Source organism: Coregonus clupeaformis, unplaced genomic scaffold, assembly GCF_020615455.1.
Source record: "Coregonus clupeaformis isolate EN_2021a unplaced genomic scaffold, ASM2061545v1 scaf0058, whole genome shotgun sequence".
Taxonomy (NCBI): Eukaryota; Metazoa; Chordata; class Actinopteri; order Salmoniformes; family Salmonidae; genus Coregonus; species Coregonus clupeaformis.
Window position 1 is genome coordinate 332,486 of NW_025533513.1, and position 13,918 is coordinate 346,403.

Here is a 13,918-nt window from a genome sequence, read left to right on the forward strand (position 1 = left end):
TAAGTTATTCTGACCAGCTATCTAAAGCTAATAACCAAATCATGGCCGAATTTCCGACCGAGCGCATGGGGCCATTACCTGTAGCAAAATGTGTAAAATTGCAGGAGATTAGCTTTAATAGTACAACATTTTCTCTCCATCCTATAGAAAAATGTGTAAAATTGCAGGAAATTAGCTTTAAAACTGCAACATTTTCTAACATTTTTAAATGTTGACTAGAATGTTAAAAAGGCCATAAAATTACAAAGAAAGATTGGTATTGGTCAATATTGAGCTGGCTCTGAACAGCTCTTCTTTCAGCATAATTGTGTTATGGACATGGGCTGGGACCTCAGACTGGTCTCCCAGTCTAGTCCACCCCTGCATGGCCCTTAGCTATGTGTAAAACTCCCACATTACCTTGCATAAGGGTAGGCTATGCCTTTGTTGCACCATTTAGGATTATTGTAAGGAAAATATAGAAACGCTATTGATAATCAATTATTGATATTGGGCACTTTAAAACTACAGTGCCTTCAGAAAGTATTCACACCCCTTGACCTTTTCCACATTTGGAAAAAATCGATTTTCTTGTCAACGATCTAAACAAAATACTCTGTAATGTCAAAGTGGAAGAAAAAATCGAACATTTGTAAAACATTTATGAAAAATGAAACACTAATATACTAATCTTCATTAGATAAGTATTCATCCCCCTGAGTCAATACATGTTAGAATCACCTTTAGCAGCGATAACAGCTGTGGGTCTTTCTGGGTAAGTCTCTAAGAGCTTTCCACACCTTGATTGTGCAACATTTGCCCATTATTCTTTTCAAAATTTTTCAAGCTCTGTCAAATTGGTTGTTGATCATTGCTACGCAGCCATTTTCAGGTCTTGCCATAGATTTTCAAGCAGATTTAAGTCAAACTGTAACTTGGCCACTCAGGAACATTAACTGTCTTCTTGGTAAGCAACTCATCTCCCAGTGTCTGGTGGAAAGAAGACTGAACCAGGTTCTCCTCTAGGATTTTGCCTGTGCTTAGCTCCATTCAGTTTATTTTTTATCCAAAAAAACTCCCCAGTCCTTAACGATTACAAGCATACCCATAACATGATGCAGCCACGACTATGCTTGAAAGAGTGGTACTCAGGAATGTGTTGTATTGGATTTGCCCCAAACATAACATTTTGTATTCAGGACTAAAAGCTACTTGCTTTGCCACGTTTTTAGCAGTATTACTTTAGTGCCTTGTTGGAATATTTTTATTCTGTACAGGCTTCCTTCTTTTCACTATGTCAATTAGGTTAGTATTGTGTAATAACTACAATGTTGTTGATCCATCCTCAGTGTTCTCCTATCACAGCCATTAAACTCTGTAACTGTTTTAAAGTCACCATTGGCCTAATGGTGAAATCCCTAAGCGGGTTCCTTCCTCTCCGTCAACTGAGTTAGGAAGGACGCGTGCATCTTTATAGTGACTGGGTGTATTGATACATCATCCAGTGTGTAATTAATAACTTCACCGTGCTCAAAGGGATATTCAATGTCTGCTTTTTAAAAAATGTTTACCCATCTACCAATACGTGCCCTTCTTTGCGAGGCATTGGAAAACCTCCCTGGTCTTTGGGTGAATCTGTGTTTGAAGTTCACTGCTCGACTGAGGGACCTTACAGCTAATTGTATGTGTGGGGTACAGAGATGAGGTAGTCATGCAAAAATCATGTTAAACTCTATTATTGCACACAGCGAGTCCATGCAACTTATTATGTGACTTGTTAAGCAAATGTTTACTCCTGAACGTATTTAGGTTTGCCATAACAAAGGGGTTGAACGCTTATTGACTCAAGACATTTCAGCTTTTCATTTTTAATTAATTTAAAACATTTCGAAAAACCTAATTCCACTTAGACATGATGGGGTATTGTGTGTAGGCCAGTGACAAAACACTCTTAGTTTAATCCATTTTAAATTCAGTCTGTAACACAACAAAATGTGGGGGTGTCAAGGGGTGTGAATACTTTCTGAAGGCACTGTATGCCAAATAAACGAACCATTAGGCTACCCCCCTTTTTGTGTGTATTTTTTTGTGCCTTTGCATGAATGACGTTGTCCGCTCATAACTGTGCTCTACTCAATTTGGGATTTTTCTGTGTCATCCTCAGTTATCCTCATTAATACTAATTAGATTTAGCAAACTTGAAATAACGCACCGTTTTTATAATGTTTATAATGTCCTCAAACGGTATATTGCGGAACGTTGAAATCAGATGGCCTAGGCCTACTCCTCAAATAACGGGCAGCACGTTGTAATATTTTCAGGCGTCAGCCAGCCACGCATTTTTATTTTTCCCAAATTTCAAGGAGCGTTCAAGTGATCGATTCCTTTACCGGATATGTAGACTTGTTTATATGCATTGGCAAGTAGCGTACTTTTATTTAAGGTTTATTTGATTCTCTGGAATACCTAAATATTCTAAATTATATTCATATTTGAACTAATGCATTTAACTTGAATTTAGATGGAGTTTCTTGTGCTAGTATGCTGCGAAACTTCTAGAGCTGTGGGCCATTGTCGCTTGCAGTCGCAGACGCTACTTTGAATAAATTCCTTTGCAAGTAGGCCTAGTTAGGCAAAAGGAAGCTGCAAGTCGAAACGTTGTTGCAGGCTACAAAAATGGCAAGTAATGAAATGAAGCAAAGGAAGAAGACCACGGCTCAGAAACAAAATGACGAACCGGTTGAAACATCAAAGTACACTTCCGAAGATGAAGCAAAGACAGCAAAAGCTACGGAAGGAAATAGATTGGCTGAATGTAAAAGCTCCTCGCCGTCCTCCCTGGATCTGAAAACGATAACTTGTCTGCTTTCACTGATAGTTTGCATAGTGCTTACTTGGTAAGTAAAAGTAACCCTATTCATTTGCATAGGCCAAACATTAGAAAATCTTCAGCGCTTATAAAGGTCCGTGTGCTTATGGATAATTCCTATTTCCTTTAATCTCCGTAAGGCCAAACGAGGAAATTAATCATTTTATGTTTGAGTTGTCCTATTCATTACGCTATTTCCCCCCTTACATTACAGGGTGGTATTGCAGCAGAATGCAAGGTTCTCCGACGTGGAAGAAAAGTACAAACTACTGTCTGGGAAGACTGCAAGGCTCCTTGAAATGGAGGAGGAAGTCATCAAGGTGTCCAAGAAGGTACGTTTAGTTCCTATTGGAACTGTCTATCCATCTCTCTCCCGTGAAGAACAGGACACAAAAACATTATGCAGAGACATCTATGCTTTGTTATGTGTGTTTATGTTATTGTGTGTATTGGTACTGTCATTGTCTTGCTTTCACATAATGTAGGCCCCTCCCCCTTATTATTTAGCCCCTGCAGACATGTCTGCATTATTCATGTACTTTATTGCTGCAGTTATTCTTGCATCTTGGATTGTATAGCCTATCCAGTTGAATTTAATTCTGTGATCAAATCAAATTGTCTTCCTTAGAATTGCTATACACATATTTTGACTGAACGTGTGCCTGTAATTGCATGCATTTGTACTTGTATGCGTATGTGTGAGTGTGAGAGAGAATACTGAGGATCCCAGAGCCCCCACCAGAAACAGCCCTCCCTGTTTTGTGTTGCGGCTGCAGCTCGCCACCTCAGAGGACGACCTGCAGGGGGCTCTCTCCACCGTCTCCCTGGCGACCCGCCTCGAACGTGACCTCTCCTCGCTCCATGCTGTCATCATGGCGATGCAGGACGACGAGAACTCCGCCTCTCGCGATCTCCAGACAGTCAATGCCCGCTTCCTGAACGTGACGGAGACGTGGCAGACGGGCCTGGCCTCGGTGACCTCCGACCTGGCCTCTCTGAAGGCGGAGTCACGTGAGGCGCATGCCAGCGCAACGGACCGGGTGAACAAGGCCGAGCAGAGGGCCCGGGCGCTGGATGAGAGGCTGGAGGAGCTGGAGGACAGCACCCGGCGGAACACACGCGCCCTGGGCCGCACCGAGGACGAGGATGCCAAGCGGGCCCAGGACCAGCTGGACTGGAACACCAAGCAGCTCCACAAACTGGAGGACCAGGTCCGGAGCCTGCTCCGAGTAGATACCGAGTTAGTCGTCCAGCTAGAGGAGCACATCCCCCGGGCCCAGCAGTGCGAGGTTCACCTCCCGGCTGTCGAGGAGGCGGTGCGATCCATTCTGAGGCTGGGGGGAGACCTGGGCGTGGCGGAGCGAAGGCTGGAGGAGCTCACCCTGCAGGTGTTTGGGACGGAGGACAGCATGCTTAAAGCCCTGACGGAGATCCTGGACATCAAGCAGGCTCTGGACGCCCTCCAGGCCCACAACAGCATCCTCAAGATGAGGAACGAGCTGGCCGTTGTCAAGGAGACGCTGGGACAGCTCAGCAGGGGGGAGGAGCAACAGGACAACCAGGAGAATTCTGGGATGCTGGATGGGGAAGGGGAGAGGGAGGGGTGAAAGGTCAAGGACCCAGAGCAGGATGAGCCACCCCAGCCGGTGCAAAATACTGACCTCAGTGTGTGATGTCATCATGTTTAAACCACGGGAAGGAGTGGTCCTGTCATTCCATTTGTTTTCAAACTGATGTTAAATCCTCACATGGCAAACTGTTGCTACGTTGTGTGATTTGTGCATTTTAACTTGCTATTGCTAAAGTTTAGCAATGTGTTTCATCAATAGGTTTGAAGGTCTTGTCTCACAAACATACTACTATCTCATATGGGCACCGATCAATATTATCTGCACTGGCTGCTGAAAATCAGCAACTGAATGTAGCATTTGCACCCAAACACTGCTCCTGTAATCTGTAAAGGATATTCCTTGCTTTGTTATTGTTGCCGTGTCAGTGTCTGAAAGGAGAACAATTGTGACAGGTACTCTAATATCATCTGGTACTCAAATGTTGAGTTTGTATAAAAAAATTTTTATACACATTTTATATTCAAATTAGTGTGACAGTTATGGCAGTATTGCTTTTCTAATAAAAGTGCCTTATCAACGTTTCTCTGTGTCTTTTAAATGTTCAATTTTTTTGTTAAATCAAGTGTAAAAAAAAAAAAAAAGGCTTCTCTTCTATCTTGCATCTCTAGTAAATGAAAAGCAGTCTCTAAGCTATTTGTGTTGTTGCCCATTTTTATTTTTGTTTTGCACCAAACATCAGCTTTCTGTGTGGGGTAACTTATGGACAGTCACCCTGCATGTTTTTCAATGAATCCTATCTACCAGTCTATGACTGCATGATCTAGCTGCTCACAGTCTTTTCCTATGTAGAGCTCTTTTCTAAAATGGCCGCCCTGTTCTGTCTTTCCACCTGTGACCTGGCGCAGTGCGAGGTCATCCAGATCCTGTTGGAGCATCTAGGGAGGCAGCCTGGTGGTCTCCTGCCCCACTTTGAGGCCCTGGAGCGGGATGTAAGCCAGCTGAAGGACTGGGCGTCCGGCCTAATGGAGAAACGCAGCCTGCTCCAGGACAGCGTGGCGGCGCTGACCAAGGCTGTGGGACAAATCGAGGGACGCACCTCTGCCATCACTAAGGATGTCAACACTAAGGTTTGACAGTGGCCTATGCTTTACTGTGCTTTTTTTTAAAATGATGATTTAAGCCATCTAGATGCTCTAACTACTTTGGTAACCAGGATGTAATAACTCAGGCAATTACACAGGAACTGTAGATAAGATTCCTGAAACAATCACTGTATTGTAATAAACTGGCAATAGTATGTTTTAAAGTAGTTACATGTAAGGATACCAAGAAATTCATATTCCAAGTACGTGAAGGTTGAAGTCTCTCAAAACCAGAGGCAAGAGTCAGGATAAGCTGAAGTAACTGGGGAAACCTGACATTAAACCGAATTTAACAACTGATTGAACAGAACCGTGGCAATAGAATAGAAAGGCAGTTCATGTAAAGCTTTGCCCATGAATCATCTTCTCCCTCTCCTCCTTCTCCATTTCCTCCATCTCTTAGGTGGCGTCGGTGCGGACGGACGTGCGTCGGATGGATGGGCTTCAGTCGGAGGTGGAGTCTCTCCTGGAGAAGGTACGGGTGCTGGAGGAGAGGGCCACCCAGGCCGAACGCAGCATGGTCAAACGCATCGGCGACCTGCTGGCCGGCAGCATTGACCGCATCCAGGGCCTCAAGGCCGCCACGGAGCGCAACGCCCAAGCCCTGGAGCAGCTCAAACGCCGCCTCCCTGAGCTGTTCGCAAACGACCGGCAGATCTCGGCGCGCCTGAGGGAGCTGGAGAGCGGCCGTGCCCGATTGGTCCGCACGGTGACCTTTGCCGGCGACCTCAAGCCCAAGGTGGCGGCCATCAAGCGGGACTTCGGGGCGCTGGCTCCGCAGGTGGATGAGCTGACCCTGAGGATTGGCCGTCTGGCCGAGGATCTGACCAAAAGGGAGGAGGACATCGCGGAGCTACGGCAGACGTTCGCTAACCTCAGCGCTGTGGAGGAGGACCTAGGAGTTGTGACACAGCAGTTGAGTCAGATAGTTGAGCCTGAGATGCCCGTAGTGGGAGGAGAGATGCTTCTGCAGAAGGTCAACGTGAGTGAAGCCCTCCCTCAGACACTGGAAGGAGAGCTGTGAAGGAGTGCTTTTTTATAAGCTATAGATCTACAGAGTAAATGGCAAACTTTCAGCTTGTCACCAATCATTCCCTTACAATAACTTGCACATTTTTGTAAATCTCAAACAGAGTTTGCTGATCTCTCTGTACACACATGGTCGACCCCACCTAGCCCTTACAACAGGTACTTCTGGATTTACCCTCAGAGATCTTGATTAATGTAAGCAATATGGTGGAAACCCCAGAAGATCAGGTTACTTCCCCTATACATTCCAGTATACTTTCCATTTACTGTATACCTATACAGATCTTCAGGGGATTGAGCGGTAAGTGCTAGGGGTTAGGTTGAGACTAACTGGGCCTTTTGTCTAGAATGCTGACTAACTTATGTTGCTTTACAAATTGTTTCTTTGAATGAACCTGGCCTATGAGTAGGTTGACGTTAATTGGGATGAATCTTGTCCAGGAGGCAGAGCAATTTCCACTAGATGGGCCAGTGGCAAAGTCAAAATTGGCTATATATCGTCAAAATTCATGAAAATGTGCTTTTTGGTCTTAATTTAAGGTTAGGGTTAGGGATAAGGTTAGCAGTGTGGTTTAGGTTAGGGTTAGGTTTAAAATATGATTTTATTACTTTTGGCTGTGCCAACTAGTGACTACCCTGCAGAGCTGCCTCCAGTACATGAGTCATCCCAATAAATGCCAACCTGTGGCATCCTAGGAGGCTGGAATGTTGGTGTTTTTTTCTCTCAGAAAAATGGCATCAATCATGGTGAATGAGAGGTCTTGCTGGTCCACAGTTTTGGAATGTGAGCAGTCTCTTGAACAGTTTCCCCCTTATCAGTCTGACCAGTGGTGGGGTTGTAACAACACTGCTTGACCCCTGTGTGACCTGCACATGGGTATGCATTCTCAGGCTAAGGGGCCTGTTCAGGAGGAATGTTATGCTACAATATGATTCTGTTCTATACAACAGGGAATGATGATGTCAGCTCTATACATTACTTTTCACCTGCAATGTTCTAAATAGTTTGCCCTACTGAATACATGTCCTGGGTTGACCTGGGGTTCCACATGGCTAGCTAGTCCTACTAGTTTTTGCATCTCTCTGCCATCAATCAATTTGAAATGAGTCTGTGGTTAAAAGGTATAGGGACCTAAAATAGAATACAGAACACTGCAGCCCTCAAGGCAATGGAGCTTTGCCTGTGCACACCCTGGTGTAAACAATCTGTCACCAGGAGTTTATTCAATGGGGCTGACTGTGCAGAGCAATGCAGATAGAAATGTGTTGCGTAGAGCTGTAATTCACGTCAGAGAGTTGTTTCTGTTCTGTGTATAACATTTTGCTGTTAACATTGCTGACGTTGCACTCCTCTGAAAAAACCCTTGGGCTTATTCAGTGGGTTACCGTATGTTCAGATAGAAATATGTTGTGTAGAACAGACATGACTATTATGTAGGATAGGGAAGCATGCCAATCTATTGATTGCATTTCTAGGGTCACTCCACTGAGTAAGCCTCCAGGTGTTTTACAGGAAATGTACATCTGAAGGAGGAAGTTTGTATCGGAGCTGAACAATGTGCTGACGACCGCACAGCCAATCACCAAAGGCCAATCTCCAACCCGAGAGCCAATCGCAACTTGTTTAACATACACATTGGCATGTCATCGCTAAAGTTAGAGTTGAACCTACGCATACCTGGAATTGCTCAATGACAACCAGGCATTAGGACGCAGATTGCAGCTGGTCTTTGGGTAAAGAGTGTTAACACCGTTTTAACTAAAGCTAATTACATGTACAGATCACACCACGTATTTACAGTAGCAATTCCTTTAAACTACCACAACCCCATTGTAGTGGTGTTAGGACACTGCAGAGATCATGTGTTTTCTGTTTGTTTTAAAGGCTTGGATATATTGTTCTCCTTGTGAGGGATGTTTGTGTGTACTCTGTATTCCCTGTACATGTTTATGCATTTTCTTGAACATGTTGAGGCAATGGCACCTGTTGAATGGAAGGTTGTGTGTGTGAGGACTCAAACCAGGTTATGAGTGGCTTATCAGGAAATGATTGAATTAGCAAGCAATCTCCTTCCCTCTTCAGATGAAAAGTAATTACTTTCAATAAATTATCTCACTTGACTGTCCCAGCAGTGTTTCCTAATGAAATATTACAATAAGCTTTTGATGAAGCATCACACACTGTATTAAGTCCACTTATATACTCTGAGTCTGGAGTACCAGGTTGTATGTCAAATGGCATCCTTTCCCTATATACGGTGAGCTCCAAAAGTATCGGGACAGTGACATTTTTGTTGTTGTTTTGGTTCTGTACTTCAGCACTTTGGATTTGAAATGATACAATGACTGAGGCTAACTTAGACTGTCGGCTTTAATATGAGGGTATATTCATCCATATCGGGTGAACCGTTTAGAAATTACAGCACTTTTTGTACATAGTCCCCCCCCCATTTTAAGGGACCAAAAGTATTGGGACTAATTCACTTATGTGTATTAAAGTAGTCAAAAGTGAAGTATTTGGTCCCATATTCCGAGCACGCAATGATTTCTTCAAGCTTGTGACTCTACAAATTTGCTGGATGCATTTGCTGTTTGATTTGGTTGTGTTTCAGATAATTTTGTGCTCAATTGAAGTTAATGGTAAATAATGTATTGTGTCACTTTTATTGTAAATAGAGTAGAATATGTTTCTAAACACTTCTACATTACTGTGGATGCTACCAGGATTACGGATAGATCTGAATGAATCGTGAATAATGATGATTGAGAAAGTTACAGTGGCATAAATATCATACTCCCCAAAAATGCTAACCTCCCACCATTACAATAATGGGACTATGTACAAGTGCTGTAGTTTCTAAACGGTTCACCCAATATGGATGAAAATACCCTCAAATTAAAGCTGACCTCATAGTCATTGGATCATTTCAAATCCAAAGTGCTGGAGTACATAGCCAAGACAACAACAAAATGGTCACTGTCCCAATACATGTAGAACACTACTTTTGACTAGTGCCCTATGGGCCCTGGTCAAAAGTAGTGCATTATATAGGGGATAGGGTGCCAATTGGATCACAGCCCTTGAGTGAGCCTTTAAATGAACTGGGAGTGCTTTAACCTTGTAGCCTGTATCCTATGAAGGATTTTCTATGATCTTTATCCAATGACCTTCTACTAGAAACAGATCGACCCACTCTCACCTTTTACCTCAATACTCACCTCCAGTGAGATTGATGAAGTGTGGTGGTGTGCAAAATGGCTACCTTGCATCTGTCACGGAGATGGTTGGAGTGAGTTAGCCCCATACAATGTACGATGAAGGTTATAATAAATCAATTCAATAACTTGTCTACACAGAAATGTGGTGGCCCAATTTTTATTTTTGTAACAAAACACAATCAGTAAACCATAACACGCTCCTGAACAAGAGTTTATATTGTAAGTTGGGTTTGTGAAACCACCCAGTAACAGAAATTGACAAAATGAAAAACTCAAATGAGAGAAGAAAAAAAATAAACAAACAAAAAACTACAGTGCAGTGTTGTATTAAAATTCACAGCAGTCCACGTTTCCCTTTTCTCATTGACCCAACCCAGTCTATGTTAACTTAACCCCCTCCTGAAAACGACCTCCTCTTCTTCTTCCTACACCCCCCTTACACCTTCTTGCCCTTCGGCTGGGGCTTTGGCCAAGGCCTCCAATGAGCTAATGGTCTTCTGTAGTGACCCCTGTAGGGCTTCGATGGCCTTCTCATGGCTCTCCAGCTTGGCAGCATTCCCCACCAGGCCATCCACGGTGTTCTTCAGCTTCTCCAGCTCTGGTGGGGGGTGGCTGGTTGACTTGGAGGCTTCCCCCAGGGCTTCTAGCTTCTGCTCTAGCCCCTCTATCTGCTGCCCCAGGCTAGAGTCCCTTGAGGCCAGCTTGGTCTGAGCGCCACTCAGTTCGATCACGTTGGACTGGAGCTCTCCTAGGCTGCCCTTCAGCTCCTCTAGCTCTCCCTGTAGGGTGGCCCGGGCCTTCTCGGCTGCCGTGCCCTGGGCAGCTAGCGTGCTCTCGTGGGAATCGTACTTGGCGAGAAGGGCCTCGACATTGGAAGTCAGGCCTGTTAGCGACGCCACCAGGGAGTCTCCACCGTCCTCCGCCACTTTTAGTCGGACCTCCAGACCGTCGGACCTCTGCTCAGCCCTGGCCGACTCCCCCCGCAGTTCCTTCTCCAGACTGTGTAAAGCTTCAGTGGCCAGCTCCAGCCCGCTCTGCAGGTTCTGGCCCTGATCTGTCAACCCCTGGATGCCCGCCTCTGCCCCCAACACCTGCTGCCGCAGGCTCCCTGCTGTTTCCTGCACCAGCAATCTTACTGCCTCCACTTCCTGCGACATCGAGGCTATTTCTTGGTTACGGGTCTGGAGCTCCGCCCCCACCGTAGTGATCTGCTCCCTCAGCGAATAGGCAGACTCATCGGCAGCCTGCTTAGTGGAGCTGAGCCCGGCGACGGTGTCGACAATGGCGGACAGTTCCTGCCTTATCAGCGCCGGGTCCTCCATGTCGTCCAGACGGGCTTTGAGGTCAGCCAGCTGACTTTGAGTCTCGCCCTGGGCCTCGGTGAACTCGGTCACGCTGGCCGCGATGGAGGCACTCAACTCAGCCAGACGCTCCTCCACCGTCTTCTCCAGGGAAGAGAAGTCCCGCTCTCTGGCCTCCTTCACCTCCTTGATGCCTTCTGAGAGGTCGACCAGCAGTTCGTTCTGGAGACTCTGAAGAGCCTCCTCCACGCGCCGTGTCTCTGCCTCGCCCTTCCTCACCGCCCGGCTCCCCGCCTCCTGCTCTGCCCGCATGGTGCCCAGCGCCGACTCCAACCCGTCCACAGAGCCCCTTACGTTGTCCACCTACACAACCACAGACAGGGAATAATACACTGAATGTACAAAACAATATTAGGAAGGTGTTTTTAATGTTTGGTACACTCAGTGTAGGTCAACCTTTGGTCATCAATACAGATTAGGGCCACAATGATTATTCGATTAGTCTTTAATGATTAATCTGTCTAATCCTTACAATCTGTCACATCCCTACTATAAATACTGTATGTATGCATAAATAATATAATAACCACATTATCTAACACTATTACTACTATTAAATGGTATAACACAGGTTTAAAGCTGTACATCTGTATAGTCACACCTGTGATGAAGATGTACTTGTCTGAAAACACAGGTACAGTACATACCAAGAAATGTGGCTAAGGATGGATGACAAAAGAGTTGTTTGGCTAGGTAGTTATTAAAATAGACTTTATAGCGTGCAGTCAAAGACACAGTTAATCAAATAGCTTTATACAACAATAGTTGACACAGCCTCACATAGGAAGTTTACCTATAGGGGAGACTGCAATGCATGTTTCAGGATTTACTTGTAGAATGTGTGTTCTTAGCTAATGTTTTTCCCTGGGGGGTGTTTCTTTACCACGTTTACCTAGTTACAGTAACTTATGAGTAGGTTACGTTGCTTTGTTACATAACTCAGCTGTTGTGGAGTAGACCTACATATGCAGCTTTTTAAAAAATGTAAGCATCCAGTTCAAAGTGAAGTTACATGACGGCTTGAAAAGAAGTACATGAATAACTGATTGACTGAATTAATTAATGCAAGAACATAGCTAGCTGGATAAAAATTAAAGGGAATTTATGGGGTGCAATTTGCATACATTATATCAATGCATTCCTCAATTCTATAGAAATATAACTTCCCTTTTGATTATAAAGAATGTAGTATATCCATGAACCTGGATTTTTTTTTTGCAATGTCAGTACTCTCTCTAGGAAAGAATAGCATTGATTACATCTGTACTTTTCTTGTGCCAGCTCATCAAGCTTTTGGAGGAGGGGGAGGTGGCCCTCTTCTAGCCATTTCCTCTCTGTAGTCTATATGTTCATCCTATCTAGTCGTGGTTTGCAATCTTCAACAGCCTGCCTTAACTTGCGACCTTTTCATTAACATCGAAATAAATGGCTAGTGGTTTGTCCTATATCGATTGCATTGCTTACCTGTTGAAGAACATTCTCTACTTTACGCGCAACCTCCGCATTTTTCCGTACGGTCTCTTCATTTCTGGTGCTGATTTGATGGACTTCTTTCAACACTTGTTGTAGATAAATAGCAGCAAAGCCCGCAGCGGCTACTAATGCGATATAACATAAAGCAGCTATAAGTTTGACCGAAGTCCCCGTCCCCGACCCCGACACCTGGCTTGGGGTGCTATTAACCCCATTACTACTAGGTTTCGGACTTTTCTTCGCCACGTCATCTTGGCTGGATGAAGTAGTCTTTTCGCTTGAATTGTTCTTGTTTCTGTGTCTCGAAGTCATGTCTGCTGTAACTCTCTACCAGTGGGGTCCGAGGAAGTGTGAGGCTGGTCTTTACAGATGCAGTGTACTGTCTTCTGTACATTTAGCATATCAGTGGGCGAGATGTGGCTTTCCTAGGACTCTGTTTGCGTTGAGGTATGCAAAAAAGGGGCGTCTCTCTTCTTGCCGTATATCTCCAATGGCTCTGGAATTATGCAATCAAGACGTCAGAAACACAGTAATTAGTTCTGATAAAGTTGAGGAAATAACTAGGCTTATTTATTTGGATTAATAGAAAAAGGCCCATTGATGTTTCATGTGTCTTTCAAGCCCTGTTTCTATAAACCAAAATCCTGGTATAGGATAGCTTAAACATGTCTAGAAAAATAGTGATATCAGAATTCATGCTAATTTGTGTTTTGTTGCGTTGTTGTTTTTTGCACAGTTTGTTTAAAGCATGTAGGCTACAATGGTCTATGCCTCCAGTTGATTACATTTAACATGATTCATAAAGCCTATAACACAGCTGATGTAATTTGTTTCAATACTGTAGCAACAGTAAAGAGGAGGGGATGTTGGATCGTTTTTTCCTCTCATTTGCTCCTCCCTTCATACGTGGCAACTAGAGTAGCCTAATCATGTATGCCTCGACATCCTTTCCTAGAGTTCCCTCAATTCAAGGCATGTTGCTCTTCCAGACCAGAATAACACGGGTTTCGAACAACTATTCATGTAAAAAAATATATATATATATCCATGAACAATGCATGTTAACAAATAGGCCTATTTTCAATTTCTTCCATTGTGCCGAAGTCATTATGCTATTGGCATACTATTACCTAATCAAACAGTTTAACCTAATACATAGAATGCAATCAGAGTACCCTAATAACTAGCCTAAGCTATGTAGCTATGTTCCCTATGTTGCAAATTGCAAACCTATAGAGTTGTACATTTGAATAGTTTCAATAACAGTAGCTGGCG

General features: G+C 44.1%; 2 protein-coding genes across 3 annotated transcripts; one reads left to right on the forward strand and one right to left on the reverse strand.

Moving 5' to 3' along the window:
* Positions 1 to 2,077: 2,077 nt before the first annotated feature.
* On the forward strand, positions 2,078 to 7,119 carry LOC121549427 (inhibitor of nuclear factor kappa-B kinase-interacting protein). 2 transcript variants are annotated; one of them, XM_041861239.2, is made up of 4 exons: positions 2,078 to 2,876; positions 3,063 to 3,180; positions 5,325 to 5,546; positions 5,965 to 7,119. In XM_041861239.2, exons 1-4 carry the CDS (start codon positions 2,656 to 2,658, stop codon positions 6,583 to 6,585), a joined length of 1,182 nt encoding a protein of 393 aa, XP_041717173.2. In that variant the 5' UTR covers positions 2,078 to 2,655; the 3' UTR covers positions 6,586 to 7,119. The 2 variants fall into 2 exon arrangements, with proteins under 2 accessions (XP_041717173.2, XP_041717179.1); XM_041861245.2 differs by lacking the exons at positions 5,325 to 5,546; positions 5,965 to 7,119 and adding an exon at positions 3,625 to 4,992.
* Positions 7,120 to 9,950: 2,831 nt separating this feature from the next.
* Positions 9,951 to 13,101, reverse strand: LOC121549445 (cytoskeleton-associated protein 4). The gene is made up of 2 exons (XM_041861254.2): positions 12,635 to 13,101; positions 9,951 to 11,473 (listed from the first exon to the last, which is right to left on the reverse strand). The coding sequence occupies exons 1-2, from the start codon at positions 12,953 to 12,955 to the stop codon at positions 10,235 to 10,237; spliced, it is 1,560 nt and encodes a 519-aa protein (XP_041717188.1). The 5' UTR covers positions 12,956 to 13,101; the 3' UTR covers positions 9,951 to 10,234.
* Between the last annotated feature and the right edge of the window lie 817 nt (positions 13,102 to 13,918).